This window comes from Symphodus melops (genome assembly GCF_947650265.1).
Source record: "Symphodus melops genome assembly, chromosome: 10".
In the NCBI taxonomy this organism is placed as follows: Eukaryota; Metazoa; Chordata; class Actinopteri; order Labriformes; family Labridae; genus Symphodus; species Symphodus melops.
In genome coordinates this window covers 903,884-921,841 of record NC_136700.1, presented here as the reverse complement: position 1 = coordinate 921,841, position 17,958 = coordinate 903,884, and the positions used below count along the sequence as shown (strand labels likewise).

Below are 17,958 nucleotides of genomic sequence, written 5' to 3'. Positions count from 1 at the left end.
GTCAGCTCAGATTCATGACCACGACACGAAGGTTGCAAACCTTTTCAGGCAGATTAGCATGGAAGCAGGGAAGTGAAAACGATATCTTCTGAGGCCACACAGAGCTTCTACCTCATATAATAATTCACTTACTCGTGTCTTTATCAACACAAACGACTTCTCCTTCCAGCATCTCAAACAGATACACGTGTGTATCTCAGGCCTGGCACACACTCAAAGACAAACCAGGACAGATAGAGTAGTTCAGTTCTTGCAACGCCACGACCTACTCAGCGCACGCTAGCAACCAGCGCCACTCTACAAACATCTCAGGCGGGCCAATCACGGCTTCAGAGTAAACAAACGTGAGGGTCAAGCTAAATGTGGCTAGCTGTTAGCTGGTACCTCTCAGCTGTCAGTTGTATTGCAGTTTGTGTAACAAGACAAAAAAAAATCAAAAAACTTCTGGTCCTGCCGATTTACGCTTCGTTGTGCTTCCTGATTGGCTACTGCTCCGTTCCAAGTGACAGTTCACAGATTTCTGGGAATAACCTATGATCCTAAATATTGGACGTGTTTCATGTTTATGATTTCACCGATGTGGGAGACATGGGAGAAATCCCTCTTAACACACCTCACACGACAGGAACTTCTGGAACGATCATCCTCGGAAACATCAGATAGTCGGACCTTCGATAGCTTCGGTGGGAAGGAGAAAACAATATGCAGATTATCTTAGTAGTGTGGACGCCACTTAACACAAGCAGCAATAAGACAATCAAGTAAAAACCTTCATGGGTTTATTTTAGCTGTTATTCAATGTGGAGGTGCAAAAATAGCAAACATCAACTTCTCAGTGAGAGCCTGAAAGTCAGATCCCGGCTCATGGTTTGAGATGGACCCACTACAGGAGAGATGAAAGGTAATAAATGAAAACCAAAACAGTGACTCATTCATGTCCTCGCAGCTGGAACGATTCCCAGCTGAGTTCACATCTCACCAGAAACCAGCCAGAGGTCAGAGAGCTGTTTAAACTGTTCTTTTGCTTGGCAGCATGTTTGAGATGAGATGAGACGAAAAGCTTTTGTCTATTGGTCCCTAAATAAATCATCAAAGGAAAGCAGAGGAAACGAAGGACTCAGACAACTCTACATTTAGCCTGACATTGCTTTAGAAGTTCAGAGATATTTCTCAAAGACTAAAATGCTCAGTAGTTACAAAGAAAGTAAAACTCATTGTTCATGATTGATCTATGACAGAGGAGGAGGAGGGATGTGTTTGTTTATGCATCCTTCCTCTCTGGAGTGGATGCTCACACAAGTCAGCATGTGGTGGGCACAGTAGCTTCAGTGTTTAGCCAGCTCTGCATGTAGAGACACTGTAACTTCAGTGTTTAGCCAGCTCTGCATGTAGAGACACTGTAGCTTCAGTGTTTAGCCAGCTCTGCATGTAGAGACACTGTAGCTTCAGTGTTTAGCCAGCTCTGCACGTAGAGACACTGTAGCTTCAGTGTTTAGCCAGCTCTGCACGTAGAGACACTGTAGCTGCAGTGTTTTGCCAGCTCTGCATGTAAAGACACTGTAGCTTCAGTGTTTAGCCAGCTCTGCATGTAGAGACACTGTAGCTTCAGTGTTTAGCCAGCTCTGCATGTGGTGGACACTGTAGCTTCAGTGTTTAGCCAGCTCTGCATGTGGTGGACACTGTAGCTTCAGTGTTTAGCCAGCTCTGCATGTGGTGGACACTGTAGCTTCAGTGTTTAGCCAGCTCTGCATGGGTCTGTAAAGCTTTCTGCGTTCTAACCTCTCTCCATGTTTCATCTCCAACATTGATCCTAGTTTGAGCAGCTTTCTGCTGCTGGAGCTTATTAGAAACATGCAGAGGCTTTTTAGCTCGGGTACAATCACTTCTATCTGAAGCAGTTCCACTGCCCGCTTCCATCGCTGCAACACCTGTTCACCTGATAACTGCTCTCATATCTGACTTCAGACACAAGCAGCAGCCAATCACCTGCAGTTTTAATGACAAAGACACTCAGTTTTCCCTTTTCTTTTTGTCCTTCCTCTTCCTCCTCTTCCTCTCTTCTTATTGACGTGGTAATGCACGCTTGTGTAAAAACACCTATAATCTGGATGTTTGTGTGTGTGTGTGTGTGTGTGTGTGTGTGTGTGTGAGAGTGTGTGTGTGTGTGTGCTTATCCATGTCAGGTGTAACAAGTGAATGTGTGTGTGTGTGTTTGGGTTGTGTCATCTTTCATGCATTAACAAGAAATCGATCCATGTAACACGTTCAGAAATATTAAACATGTTTATGAATAAAACAGTTTAAAACCCATGAATGCAAACTGACACAAAGATACAACCGAGTGCAGGAATCACTCCCACGGATGTCTCCTTCCAAAGTGCTGGCCTCCCACAGTTAGCTGATGTGGACGTCCAGATACACAACACATCAAAAACAATGCCAAGTTTTCATAAGAGACCTACACACACACACCTACGCACACACGCACACACACACACACACTCTGCAGAGTCGCAGCAGCCAGCACAGAGCTCATCCTCTGCAGAGCTGATTGGTGCTTCAAATGTCGGCTTCTTTCTGCCGTGCTGTCTTCATTCATGGATTATGTAAAAATATGCAAGATTGACTCCAAAAGACAGCCGCACAGACACACACACACACACACACACACACACACACACACACACACACACACACACAATGCTGTACAAACAGCAGGGATTTCACTTGTAAAATTATTTAAATCAGCCTTCCTGAGCTCGCACATGATTGGATTGAGTTTCTACATGTCTACACATGACATTTAACCACATAATTAAACAGTGTCAAATCGTTATAACAAACTCAGTCACATCATTAAAACACACACACACACACACACGCACACACACACACTGCACCAAACTGCTGTGAAATCTTGGACAGTTCAGGTGAGAAATGAGCACACGCTCAGGAGACTCACACTGAGACACAGATGATGTGACTGATGACTCTGATTGTCTTCATCCAGGCATGATGATGAAGTGACACACCACACACACACACACACACACACACACACACACACACACACACATGCATCCTGTTGGGAGTGTATATTTTCGACATTCCCCTCCAGTCACCTCAGCGACAATCTGAAATCTTTCAAACGAGCCGTCAGTTTACAAGCAAACTGAAGTAAAACAACTGATCCCTGTGGTTAGGAACAGACACTGGTAGGCGTGTGTGTGTGTGTGTGTGTGTGCGTGTCTGTGTGTGTGTGTGTGTGTGTGTGTGTGTGTGAGTGAGTGTACACACTTCTGAACCTCTGTTTGATTGAGATTCTGACTGGCAGCAGTAATGGTGCCGCAGTTCGTCTGCAGATGAGCAAGAATCTGTGATAGTGTGATGATGTCACCACAGGGGGGCTGGGGCATGCTGGGAAGGGTAGTTTCTATCAAGATGTTCTAATTGTCTTTTTCCCAGTAATGATATTAGAAACCAGTGGATTGCAGAGGGTTTCGATGAACATTGAGGAAATGGATTTTGTTTTGTTAATAAAGAACAACGACCAAATGAAGGTTATATGATCTCTCTCTCTCTCTCTCTCTCTCTCTCTCTCTCTCTCTCTCTCTCTCTCTCTCTCTCTCTCTCTCTATCCACTGTCCTATCCTTAAAAAGAATTATAATACCATAGTTTAACGTGTTCATGTTAATGATGAGTGTGTATAAGATTTCGGGTCTTTTGCAGCCAGCCTCAATTTGACTCTCAACCAAGTGCAATTTTTTTGCTTTTGCACATTCCTCATCTTCTTCTTTTTATCACTTGGAACAAAACGGGAACAGTCCATCAAACGTGCAGACTTGATCCAAAATAAATCCGGTGAGAGTTCATGTTTAAATTTGCTGATTTTGTTTTCTTGCAAATCAAAGTAAACCAAAAACTGTGCAGCGCCTCGAATCAAACACGATGAGTCAGCAGTCAATGGCGGTATTTACCATGACTCATCTCCCTTCTAGGTGCGCTCCCTGCTACACGCCTCTTGGCTTTGTCCGGGAATTCAAACACGATTAACGGGTGAAATAAAGCAGAGGAGAAAACAAGACGTACGTTTTATAACGGTGATGTGTCAGAGTGTTAAATTCAGAGCTTTTCTACATGCATCCAGTCTGTCGCTTGCTGACTTGTTGTTTTTTAGTGACAGAAAAAGTCAACCAGAAAAACACACATATCGCCACCTGCAGTATCTGAGTCTCCCAGCTGCTTGGTCGTCAAATGGGCCAATCGAGCTGTAGCCGCTTCTCCTCTGTGCATGTGAACATTTTGTACCAGAATCTGAACTGCTGTGTATTTGGACAACTTGTGCACCTTTTTGAAATGCATCACTCATAAGTGATTATGCTCATATTAAGAGTCCTCATTATGGGGGAGGGTGATTGGAAAATAATGTTGTCTTGTGATAAGATTCTGGCTGATGTTTGTGAGTAACCAATGAGGGTAATCTTCATGAAGTTCAGTACAGAGGCAGCGCGGTAATAAGCACTTTGCAAAACACAAACAAACAGAATGATTACCACCAAATTGAACATTGATTGTAAGTATGGATCGGAGACGGGGGCCCATACGTTTGAGTAATGAGGGAAAAGATAATTTTGTTATAGCGCAGAGCTGTCAATCCTCCCACTTGGTGTCGCTTCTCTCCGTTTTTTATTTCAGTGATGCGTCCGCACGTCTCGCTGCTCAGTAGAAGTTTGAGTTTCTGTAATTGATACGAGAGAACCATCGACATCTCGGGCTCTAACTCATTCTGATTGGGCGGGCGGCTGGCAGTGATAATGGTATTCCTGTTTGTTCAGGAGATGAGCTTTTTCCCCAGGGGGAGTCTGGGAAATGCAAATGCTGTGATAATGTCACCAGAGGGGTCCTGAATTCCCCTCTATTACACACCGTCATTAGAAATCTACCAAGATGACTTCCTGCCTCGCCGCTGAGAGGAAGACTGCACTCTGAATCCGTTCTGCAATCCCGTCTCTGAGTCAGAATTTCAACTTGTTTCTTCTTCTTGGTGCATTTCATAACTAGAGTTCAGAAACCAGACTAATTGGATTACTTGTTTCCTGAGGTGAAAAAGCTTTACTTCAGCCCTGCTCAGAACAGGCTGTTTTTGGGTCTGTGTCTTTAAATATGTAAATGAGCTGTGTCTGACCACGCCCCCTCTCTGGAAGGGCTCGGGTGTACTCGCTGCTTTCTGGCTCCATGTCCTATTGTTTACGGTGAGAAGGCAGACTCAGAGGGCAGAACAAACACCTAGCTGTGGGAGTGTCACCCACCTGGGGGAGGGGCTACTGCCCTTTGTGATGTCATGAAGGGAACATCTCCAAACGGCCTGTTTGAGCACACATTTACTGAAAAGTGGAGCAGGCAGAAGACGGAGAGGATGGACTGTTCTCATCATTGGGGGGTTTGTAGACAGATAGAGACACATGTTAGAGTTAGAGGAACATGTGAAATATATTTAGCATCATTTAACCTTTAATATTTTAGACTATCGATCAGCTTCTTTTATCAGGACTGCAAAGTGAAGTAGATAGTTTACAGGTTCAGAATAAAAAAATGAAGCTTTGTGAATCGTCATATTAGTCATCACTGTGGACTTTATTACACTTTTTTTATTTCCTTATACCTTTAAGGCTGGTTCACACGGCAGGATTTTAAAATTGTCGGCCGATTTCCCAAACTTCAGAGACCACACACACGGCGATAAATAATCGGAGGTTTTACAGTTCTGGTCGTACAGTGTGTGGTGTGCGGCCACACGGCAACATCAACACACCACACACAAACCGATTTCACTCGCGAACGTCCCCCGATCAGACGGGAAATCTCGCAAAACCTCTCGAGATTAAACGTGTTTCCAGAGTCAACAAACGGACGAAGAGGATGCAATAGGGATCGTTTTACTGTGTTTTTAACTGAAAAACAAAAAACGTGTTAAAAACGTTTTAAAAAGAGGCGTCGGTCAAAGGAGCGGAGACTACGGGAGCATGAGCTGTACTTGCTACATGTTGATATGGAGGTGAGTAGTTGTTTTGCTCCCGGTATTTTCGCTACTACGTCACCTCGCTTTCTGATTGGCTACGCGTCACAGTCAACAGGCTCATGCTCGTTTTCTCCTCGGGGGAAACACCACACATGATGAGAGATCGGGCCAAAACAATCCAACATGTTGAATATCCCCAATTTGAGATCGGAGCGGTCCCGACGTTCTTCCGACCAGACGAGAACGGTCTGAACACACCACACACGGCAGGATGATCTTATAAGATTATCTTATGATGATCGGGGCGTCCTTAAGATTATCGGAAGGGGAGAATCTGGGCTAAAATCGGTGTAATTATCCTGCCGTGTGAACTAGGCTTTAGATGAATCATACATAACATTTATGAAACCTATATAAAAATGAATTTCATGCTGTTTCACATGAAAATGCAATAGATGCACTCTTGGCCTTTGCAATATTACCACATAGCCTTTGTTATGAGCACCATAAATCTCCTCCAGTCTTTAGCGGCGATGTGAGTGAATGCAGTGATGTCAGAGAAGCCGGCCCCCTCCTCCCTGGAAACAGAAATGAAGCCGAGCTGCTGAGTTCAGGCTGCAGAGCTGAAGCGTAAACTTCTATCACATTATTCTCTTCTCCAGACCACACACACACACACACACACACACACACACACACACACACACACACACACTGATTGGCTCCAATTCTGATCAAACAGGAGTGAAAACAAGGCACTTTCTGGACAAAAGCCGACAATCATTGATTTGAAGGAGTGCAACAAGCGTGATCAAAGGCTCATTAAATTGAATTTTTATTAATCAGATTTTTATTTTATTTGACTTTGATCTCTGAGGCCTTTGAGGCCGATTCCTCTCGGCTGGTGAGCTGCGTTCACAAGCTGCAGGACGCTGATTGATCCAGCAGCGGTGGCATTAAGATGAACGGCAGAGTTCAGACATCCATCACTGCAGAGAAGAGAAGAGCTGCCCGCTGTGAGCTCCAGTCCACGCTGAAGGATGTCTCCCCTGATTCTTTAATGCCAAATGTAGAACAAAGTTGAGCGGTCAGGCCTTCATCAGCTCCTGAAATATTAATAAAAATATTTATTTTGTAGCTCAAGACAATCTCAGTAGTAACATCCACGATTAAAACTGGATGACCTGCAGCAAAAATATAATAACAAAGTTCAAGTTTGGGATAATTTTATGATTTTTGATTTGAAACCCAAACACACACTTTGTTAGCAATGTTACATAACGCTAAAGCTAATTGAGTAGCATTGAGTCGAAAACTGCCGCTGAGGTGGAGGTCGGGGGCAGGCCGTGCACGACTGAGGACGGCGGTGGATGGTGGACGCTGGTCGTCAGATGGTAAAATGGCGTCGTACCCAAGTTGGTTGCTTTCCAGTTTTGAGTTGTTGAAAAATGAATCGTCCATTTTGTTTTCTCCTGAAGTCCCATGAACACCGTTTATCCACCCGTGTTTCATTTACAGCAGAGCAGGCGACACGTCAGGATTTATGTTTTCCTAAAAAAGGGCGGGGCTTATTTGACAGACAGGTTTGCACATCGTAGCTGTTTGGAGTCTTTCAGTCCGTCGTTTGGCTTCATAGTTTAGTTTCAGTAGGGTGACATCACTGACATGACGTCCATGTTGTTTACATTCTATGGCCAAAAGTAAACAAAAGATGAGTTTTACTTTCAGGTAAGTGGCGCAGGTTTCCTTTAAACCCGGGGATGATATCTTTGATTAAAAAAGCTTCCGCTGAGATGGATTGCATTTGTGAAGGTTGACGGTGTTTTAATGTCATCACCATCCATCTCTTATTGTCCAGGCATCCAATTAAATATCCAATAAGTGCGGCAGCAATAAAGGTGTGAAGCGATGACGGACGGGAGCAGCAGTGATGAGGGAGAAAACGAGGGATGTCTCTTTTAAACGACTGAGCTCCTCCTGTTTGTTTTAACGCCGCTGAGTGATATTGATTGCAGCCCGTAGTCAAAGTACGGAGCTGTCAGCTTCACCCGGCGTGCGTCGTAATGAGCAGAACGGCGATGGCTGCAGAAAATGAAATGACATTTACATTTTTAAAATGACGATTTCCATGACATACACTCTGCCAGGGAGCGCTGTGTGTATTCAGAATCCATTAACGTGTCAGTCATGTAAAAGACGTTGATTGATGAAAATTGGAATGGCAATCTCTCCTGCTGGCGTTCGCTCTCCTGCGTTCATAACGACACACAAATCGGCTGCATTGTTACTCTGCGTCACTAGGTGGCAGTATAACACTAAAGGGCATACAGGAGATGTTTCTGTCTATGTCAAAGGTCACACTCATCCATTCATACACCGCAGAGGAAGCAGCAGGAGCAATTCAGGGTTGAGTGTCTTGCTCAAGGGCACATCGGACATGTAGCTGCAGGAGCTGGGGATCGCTCATAGAGAGGCCATGACACCTGCAGGTGACTGGAGATGTTGCTCTACTCGTCGGTTTGTGAGTGTTTAGAGAAGTTACTTTGGATCCAGCTCGATATATAAATATCACACAAACTGACTGACGTGCAGAAGACAAATAACTTCAAATCTTCATTTTCATTAAATGGAGAAAGGTGAATTGAAGAGAGCCAAGTAACAGACTGGTTTTTAAAAGAGATCTTCACCTCGTAAAAAAAGGAGCTGGGCAACAATGTGATCAGGCTTATCGGGGTCACATGGCAGCCATGACAGACTCTTCTTGGCTGGAGAGAAATGGAATTCCCCAAAGATTACTCCTACACAAAGTTGTATTTACAGATTATTTTATTCAACAAAAAAAAAAAAAAAGTCCCGAGCAGGCCGGATGATAAATCCGGGGCTGCAGCCGGGGACTGTGGAGAATCGTCTGTGCTTTACCCGGTGCTTTCTAGTTACCCGTGGAAATGATTGCTTTGCTGAACTATAGCTTCGAATAAATCACTTCAATCTATTATTAAACTTCCTGTGCAGCTGCTCGCCGCCTGACGGAGGGCGGTGTGGTTGTTCTCTGCTGCTGCTTGAAAACGATCACACGTCAAAACGGTGTGGTCACGGTGTGACACAGCCTTCAGGCGAACGTTGATACAGGAGCTGCTGACCTGCTGCATTTGTAAAGCGTCAGGTCATTACACGTGTTGTGTCGGGACGCTGCACAAACAGCAGGTGAAAGACCTTAATCGTGGTTATGTGACAGTAGAAAACAAGATGGAAGCAGGAAGAAGTGTAAGGCGTGTCCTTTAAAGAGCTGGGAGGGAGGGGGCGTGTCCTATGAATTTGCTCCACACTTTGTCGCCAGCAGAAATCTCATCTCATCTCACAGTTTTGCGTATAAATAGCACAACGTTGTAATGTCGTCAATGCATACGCCACATTGCATTTCTGCGTGCATATGACACGCCAATCCCTAACGTTCAGGAGGAGTCAAGGCGTTACGCATAGACAACTATTCTAACCTCTCCAGATCCCGTTTCCTGACCTTAACCAGCCGCCATGTGGTGCTCGGCGTATCATATGCACGTAAAAATGACATGTGGCGACATTTGAATCTTATTATTTATATATAATAATAATAAAGTATTATTAATATGGATCAGCAGAATAGATCTCCTTTTAACTAACGAGGTTATTTTTGAGAGTTGATTTGAATTTTCTGGAAGGACGGCTCCATGAGAAACGGCGCCTTTTTTCCTCCTATAGACAGATAAACACAGAGACATAACAGGACGCTTATATAACACACACAGCAGCATATACACCTCACTTACCCTCTCCCACCCACTCCTGCTGCTGTTCTTTTTTTTTTTTTGCTTTAATCTTCTCATTCCTCCTCCAAGTTTTCCTTTTTGTTCTCTCAGCTCGCGTCTTCCACGGCCGTCTTGTCCCTCCTTGCTGGGACTTTTCCTCGTGGACCTCGGGGGACGCTCCTGACCTCATTAGCAGACCCAATAATGGAGCTCATCTATACACAATAGCAGATTGTACAAGTCATTACTTACTGTACATTCAGCTTCCTGCAGTGCAGGCGTGTCACCATGTCACTGGTTTGAATGGGAACACTGGATCTGTATGAATGCAAATGAAGTCTATTCAGAAACCTGCAGCTCTGCCATCAGTGCACGCCATCTCTTCTGAAAATAAGCAGCAGCAGCAGGACGCCAAGGACGCCGGATGTACTGATGTTCAGTTGTCCTACTTCCTGTTGGACGGTGGTTGCAGGTGGTTAGCTTGTTCTAGCGTGTGCGGTAGCTACTAGCTGTAAACGCACACACTTCGTCCTGCAGTGATTTTGGCGAGGAGCTCAGGAGGAAGGTAACGCTAACTTGACTACAGGAAAAGGAAACAGGTTACAGATGTTGAAGTGAATGAATCGAGTTAAAGGGAGTTGTGCTGCGGCTTACAGCACGCCAATGATAGGATTAAAGAAATGAATGCATTGACTTCACATGGTAAGGAGGGGTTAGACGTTTTAAAGCTGTAAATATAAGGTGGGTGACACTGCATCTGAACCTGCTGCACATGTGCAGTAATCTGAACGAGCCGCACAGAGCTGATTAAACAAGAGGACAGCGAGTGAGAGTTTCATTCTGCAGACTGTGTTGTGTAAGCCACAGCAGCATGTGATGCATGGGAGGAGGTGGTGCAGCAGGAGGGCGCACAGAGCAGCAGAGGAGGCTCGCTCACACACACAAGAATATGAACAGAGTGATAAATATCAAGCGGTCCTCGCTGCTCGGCGTCCTTCAGCCCTCATCCTTCTGTCCGTCTGTCTGTCTCTCTCTCCTCCGTGTGTGTGCAGCTCTCTGACACACCGAGGCCTTCCTTTTCCCTCAGCCTTGGCTGTGGTTGTGTGTGTGTGTGTGTGTGTGTGTGTGTGTGTGTGTGTGTGAGAGAAAATGGGTGTGATTCCATGTGTGCCAGCTTGTGCAGATGTAGCACAACATCCCCACCACCAGGACGCTCAATGTAACTTCCCTCCCTCCCTGCTCTGCCTCTTCATCCTGCTTTTATCATCCTCCTCATTTTTATATCCTTTCCTCTTTCCTCTCCTCTTCCTTCCTTTCCTCTTTCCTCTCCTCTTCCTTCCTTTCCTCTTTCCTCTCCTCTTCCTTCCTTTCCTCTTTCCTCTCCTCTTCCTTCCTTTCCTCTTTCCTCTCCTCTTCCTTCCTCTCCTCTTCCTCTCCTTTCCTCTTTCCTCTCCTCTTCCTTCCTTTCCTCTTTCCTCTCCTCTTCCTTCCTTTCCTCTTTCCTCTCCTCTTCCTTCCTCTCCTCTTTCCTCTCCTCTTCCTTCCTTTCTTCTCCTCTTCCTTCCTTTCCTCTTTCCTCTCCTCTTCCTTCCTTTCCTCTTTCCTCTCCTCTTCCTTCCTTTCCTCTTTCCTCTCCTCTTCCTTCCTTTCCTCTCCTCTTCCTTCCTTTCCTCTTTCCTCTCCTCTTCCTTCCTTTCCTCTCCTCTTCCTTCCTTTCCTCTTTCCTCTCCTCTTCCTTCCTCTCCTCTTTCCTCTCCTCTTCCTTCCTTCTGCTCACTCTTGGATCTTAACGTGTGACACACGGTGAAGAAGACAGACGTGTCAGTCTAAAGCGGTGAACATCCTCATGTCGGTGGATCTTCTCTCTCGGCATGACGCTCATTTTGTTTCAGCTCCACATGAACTTAAAATCCTCCTTTTCCATGTTTGTTGTTTTGAGTCTTTTTCTTGTGACGGCGATCAGCAGAATCATTTCAGCTGGTTTTTTTTATGTCTCAATGAGGAATCTGAGCGTTGACGCTTCTGTTGGAGCTCTCAGCAGCAGCGTCGGTGCTCGTCGCTCTTTCAAAGATGGCTCCTGGCTCTGGCACAGGAAGGACCTTCCTTCACATCTCCAGATCTGCCCCCCTCTCAGCGAGGAGGTTGCTGGTTTGAATCCCCGTCTGACAGGAGCCTCTCTGTGTGGAGTGTGAGTCTGTCCACACACATGCTGGTTAGCTTACCTGACACGCAGGCTAAGTCCTCATTCACAGCTGTATGATGCGTCTGCAGCTCAGTCAAATCTCTGTGCGACTTCAAACAGAGCCGGCCAATCAGAAGAAAGTGAGCATGAGGGCTCTTAAAGGGACAGTTGCGAAAAACGACACGTTTCAGTTAAATCAGGTCGCAGATGATAACAGATCTCCTCTAATTTCACCACTTTGAAGTGTTCAAAGTTCTTTATTTTACTGTCAAGCCTCCGAGGTGAGACGGTCCTGAACACTGAAGCTCCACGCAACAGATTCCTGTTTCCACACTCAAACATTCCTGATGCTTTGTGTTTCATCAGACACAGAGAGAAAACTCAACGTTTGTATTTGATGAAATGAATTCAGTGTTTGTTTTCCATCATGCTCGTCTGTTTATAGAAAATAGATAAATGAGGACATTACCATCAGTGTGTGTGTGTGTGTGTGGGGGGGGGGGGGGGGGGGGGGGGGGGGGTGATTTCCTCGTTAGTGTTTCTGTATGTTCAGAAGTCGACTCAATCAGCATGTGAATGAACACGTCTCTGTCTCTGTCTCTGTGATGGAACCAGGACGAGTCGTCCGCGTCGTCCTCTCATGTGTGGTGTGACATGCATGAATTCATGTTTCTTTAAACATATCACACGTGCACAGCGAGGAGGAAAATATCAGATATGTGAGAGAGGACTGCGGGGGGAGAAACGCACATGGGACACAAAGAGAGGGAGGTTATGTGGAGGGACGGAGAAATAAATGAGCTAATAAGGACGGAGATGAAGGGACAGAAACGGAAGATAGAAGCAGGAGTTAAGAGGACAAACTTCTGTGTCGTGCATCGGAAGTGAGCGAGAGAGAGAGAGAGAGAGAGAGAGAGAGAGAGAGAGAGAGAGAGAGAGAGAGGTGGGATGATGGTAGCGGGTAAAGATTAGAAGAGAAAAGGAGCAACGCAATTGAAATGAGACGTGCTTTTAGCGGAGGAGAGAGTGATAAAAGGACGGAGGAGAGGGCGACAGAGATTGGAGGAGTGCTCTGAGTCTGAGAAACACTTGCTTTGCATTTCTCTCACGCTGCGCCGGTCTGACTAAACAAATTAAATCTGTTCTCAGAGCAGCAGCGTTCCTCTGAGACGCTGCGGCACGCGGCACAGGAAGTCGGCTGCAAACACTCTGAAGATGTTTCTCATGAAAGTAAACTTATGGGAGTATTAATGGCGACTGTTTGTTGATGGGGCTGTAATTATGCAGGGTTACTTTAGCATCTCACTGACGCACAGTGGAATTAAAGATTGTCCGTTTGCAGCCCATGCTTTTATTTAATCTCATTATACGTCACAGGAGTAGTATGAGAGTATGAGAAGAAGAAGAAGAAGACGTGATGTCAGTGTTGACGTCTTGACCGGTCTTGAATTGAAATCCGGAGTCTGCCCAGTCTGAGACCAAGGCCGAGTAAAAATAAATCAAGACCTTCAGAAAGTGTAGTCCTTGAGCACCAAGAGCGATCTCAAGGACTACACAGTAGTTATTATTTCAACGTGTCAGGCACCAGCTTTGGGGATTCACGTGTTTTACAGGATCTTCGTAGACCATGTGATCAGAGCAGCGTCTGTAACAACACAAAGAAGGAACCAACCAATCAGAAACAAGACTTCAACGAAGCTGTGAATCGACTGCTTGAACAGGTGGTGAAACAAACCTTCCTGGTTATTATGTGACTTGTTGACCAATCAGAGACCACGCCCGCTTCCTGGCTCTACGAGGGTGTAAAAGGATCTATTGCACCCTCAGTAATGATTTTTATTTCCAATAAGTGATCAGTGCATTTAAAGGACAACAGCAATGGTGTTTATTGCACTGCTCTTCACTCAGACATTATCATCAGCCTGCAGTCCCCCCCCCCCCCCCCCTTCATCATTTCCACTGAATTGATCTCAGTCGTTTACGTCTCTCCCGTTGCTTCTACACAGCTCTCCTGCTGCACGCTGCCCCGGTACGAGGACGCGTGCAGACGGCCTGTTGTGTTGTTCTGCAGATGAGGCACAGTTTGAATATTTCAGCAACGCGAAGAAGAAGAAAAGAGCGTGACTGTTATTTGCAATCGACCTTCCTCCAGTCACTCAGTATCTAACTCAGAGGAACTATTTTGGAAAAGCGTGCACGTGTGTGTGTGTGTGTGTGTGTGTGTGTGTGTGTGAGAATGAGTGTGTGTGTCGTTCCTTCTGCGTGTGCCGCTCCCTGAGTGTGTTTTTCTTTTCCCTCCTGGTTTGAATTTATTCCGAGCTCCTGCATGGAGAGAAATCAATATGGATGTAAATGTTTTCCTTTATTGTCTTGGCTGGAGAGGTATGGCTTTACTCTGCACAGAAACATCCATGAAATTTATGAAGTGAGACAGACAACTCACACGGAGCATCATCTGTGGTTCTGTAATGTTCCCCCCAGTTTGCACTCATGGCGGGCGGTGCAGTGAGCGTAATTGATGACATAACCACTGTTTACTTTAGGCTAACGTCGTCAGCAGGAAACACACACACACACACACACACACACAGGCCTCACCAGGCAAACTTTAATTCACCCGCTCTGCTGTCTCTGCAAGAGTCCCCGCCCCCTGCTCAGCCCCTCCTTACACAGCCCACCATTATACAGTCCAATACAGTGGAACACAAAAAACTCCCAGAAATCATCAAGGAATGATTTGTGTTTGTGTAAGCGTCATGAAAAGCATCATAAAATGTGAGGACTTGTCTTTACACACAGAGCTGTGAGTGGGACAGATCTGATCTTCAAGGTCAACCGGCTCGTTTGACCTTGCAGAACACTGATCGGTTTCCACTCTTTATGGTATCGTTTTGTCTTTCCAAAGTGTTGTGTTGGTTTCAAACGCCCCGAGTCAAACCCAGAGCTGCATCTCCTGGTCTTCATCAGTGGACCCTGATAGCTTAGAGCAGAGCGCGGCGTGAGCTGAGCTTTCTGTCATATCATCAGACACTTTTAAGTCCTGGCTTTACGTTGACTGCTCCAGCCTTTAGCCTTAAAACTTGAGTCCTTGCATCTAACGGAGGCAGAATCAAAGCAGCTTCTCTGCCTATGAAGACGAGTTGTGTGTGCATCCTCAGGCTAACTCGGCCCGTTTCTCTCTCTCTCTCTCTCTCTGTGTTGCAGCAGAAGCCATGGAAGTCGTCTCCTCGCTGCTCTGCCCTGTCCTCCTCCTCCTCCTCTTCGTCCTCTTGTCCTCCCTCCCCTCCTGCTCCTCCTCCTCCATGCTGTGCCCGAAGCGGTGCACCTGCCAGAACCTGCTGCCGTCCTACACCGTGCTGTGTGCAAAGACGGGCCTCCTCTTCGTCCCGCCCAACATCGACCGGCAGACGGCCGAGCTCCGGCTGATGGACAACTTCATCACGACGCTGAGGCACCGTGACTTCGCCAACATGTCCAGCCTGGTCAGTACGCTCAACACCTTTTCACCTTCATTACTGCTCTTCATCGGTGTCTGCCGGTCGCTCTGACACGCGTGCTGCTTCTCAGAGCTGCTGAGTGCACTTCTTCAGATCTGGTTTCAGCTCGTTTGATTCCACTCAGAGCCAAAGATCACTTACATAATACATAATAAAAGCTAAATGATGTGGCTGCTGTTCTTCACTGTGATTATGGCTCTTAGCTGTGCTCTTTATAAAAGCCAGCCTCGCGCGTTGATGACTCAGTGTCATCGTCGTGACTTACACTTCATGTAGTTCAACAAACCCGTCATAACAAAGAAAATCCAAGTCAGTCACGGATGAATCACCGCGCTGAGCCGAACGGCTGCAGACGCTTCGACCGTCTCGCCAGAGAGGGAACGACAACATTTACGTTCATGCTGGTGGTCGACTTTAACCAAACTGCGGCGTGAACTTTCAAAGAAAAGAAAATGGAAGAAAAGAAAAGCAGCACGGTGAGGAGGGGGTCGAATGTTGACTCCACCCTGAAGGCAGAAAACACTGAGAACATCTGCGCTTTGCAGCACGACATGATGTGACTGACGTTAAATCGACAAAATCTCACGGATTCTGCCAATTAGCTCGTCGCAGTCATGAAAGGGAGGTGACGAAGCCTTCAGGCACCGCCGCCGCCGCCATCCCCAGGTCTAAAGCCAAGCAGAGACGCTCCTCCCAGCGTGAGACTTCCTCGCTGCGTGATCACAAACAGCACAGATGATGTTTGCTCACACAAGGCAACGTAGGGGAAATGAGCTTTTTCATCGTGTTCAGAGTGACACAGATGTTTCCGGCGATCGCTGTGAAGCAGTTTTAGAAACGTGCGGATGTTGATCGACCTTTTCCCCCGGATGTTTACAGAATGTATTTCTTCCTTTCCAAGCTCGTGGTAAGACAGATGCAGCAGCATGCTTAATCACCTCCACTTGTTTCTTTAAACAATTATTCATGTAGTTACAGTCTCAGCTGACCCAAAGTACTGTGTTATTCCTAATATGAAGATGAATCAAGGCTGACTTGGTGTTTAAAGGCCTTTCTGCATGAAGACTGCAGATCCAAGTATCTCCTTGGAATCTGATTGGCTATCCCAAAACACCATTAGAGACTTAAGGTTAAAGTTCAAATCAACTGTTGGGACTGCTGGTTGTGATGTCATATCTTTTATTTTTCGTATGTTTCGTTGTAAATAAATTATTTGTCTGTAAAAAAATTGCAAGCAAAGCCTTGTGCACGCTGCTGAAATTACAATGCACACATGGTCTATAAATGTTTGTGAGGTGCAGCAAAGATAGATGATGAAGATGTTTCCAAACAGTGGAAATTATAAGCATATCCATGTTGGGGTTAAAAGGGTTAAAAAAAGTGTGGACACGCCCCTTCTGACGAGAAACATCCAATGTGTTGTCAAGACTGTGCGCCATGTTGAATAAATCACGTGCCTCTCTGCAGATCCACCTGACGCTGAGCAGAAACACCATCAGTCAGATCCGACCGTACACCTTCGCTGACCTGCAGGATCTCCACGCGCTCCACCTGGACGCCAACCGCCTCACCATGCTGGACGACTCGCACTTCCAGGGCCTGGTGAACCTGAGACACCTCATCCTGGCCAACAACCAGCTGCACAGCATCTCAGAGGGAGCCTTTCAGGTAACCCACACATTAACCCCTGACATGCCAACCCATCTGTGAACACCAGGAAACCAAACACGGGTACACCAGGACGTTTTGAATTTGGGCTGCAGTACCAATTTTCACCACTAGGTGTCAGAGTTACACATTGCTCCTTTAAATTATTCAAACACGGGTGAATTGTTGACTTGTGGAGGAAATACGGGATCATTTAGACTCAAGAAACCATCCAAATAAAGATGAAATACTTTTGGTGCTCTTCTACTTGAACTCAATTTAACAATCTGAAATGTAAAATACGGGATAGTGAGGATCATACTCTGCTAAATGTGTCTTAACCTATTATACGTGCTTCAGTGTTTTCATTTGAGAGGGAACAACGTGGTAAATAAGAGAAGCTGGGCTCATTTTTCTTGATTTTCTTTTCTAAATTGGAACTTAAAATGGATGAATTAGAGTCTGCTGAGATAAACAAAGTTACCCTTTTACCTGCAGGCCCTTATTTGTGAATTATTACTCCACTTTGAAACTCCTCTTCATCAAGCTAAATGGAGTTTTTTGGCCAATATGCCACAGAACATTTCAGAGCCAACAGAGAGAAGAAAAGTGTGAATTAACAGAGCCGGTCAGTCATGCCTCCCTCCGCTGCTCAGCCGGACACTTTTTTAATAAGCCGGCCTCTTTCATTAGACCAAAGCATCCTCTCCCGCAGCTCATTAAAAGTTCAGCAGTGAAGTAGCAAAGTGTCCCCTCAGGCCCGGCTCTCAGACCTCCGCAGGACCGCCACGGACTGCGAGCGTGGAGACGTGAACTCTGAACCTGCT

The 17,958-nt window shown here is 45.8% G+C and overlaps 1 protein-coding gene across 5 annotated transcripts in view; it reads left to right on the top strand.

The window, feature by feature from the left end:
• Positions 1-17,324, top strand: part of LOC306830536 (leucine-rich repeat and fibronectin type-III domain-containing protein 3-like) — a 195,724-nt gene extending 178,400 nt beyond the window's left edge. For 4 of the 5 annotated variants that reach the window (XM_079354112.1, XM_079354110.1, XM_079354109.1 and 1 more), the window contains 2 exons: positions 15,192-15,469; positions 16,952-17,324. In XM_079354112.1, coding sequence (XP_079210238.1) covers positions 15,200-15,469; positions 16,952-17,194 — 513 coding nt within the window. In that variant the 5' untranslated portion in view covers positions 15,192-15,199 and the 3' untranslated portion in view covers positions 17,195-17,324. The remainder of the gene's footprint in view (positions 1-15,191; positions 15,470-16,951) is intronic. The other variant, XM_079354111.1, reaches the window with a different exon arrangement.
• The last annotated feature ends 634 nt before the right edge of the window (positions 17,325-17,958 follow it).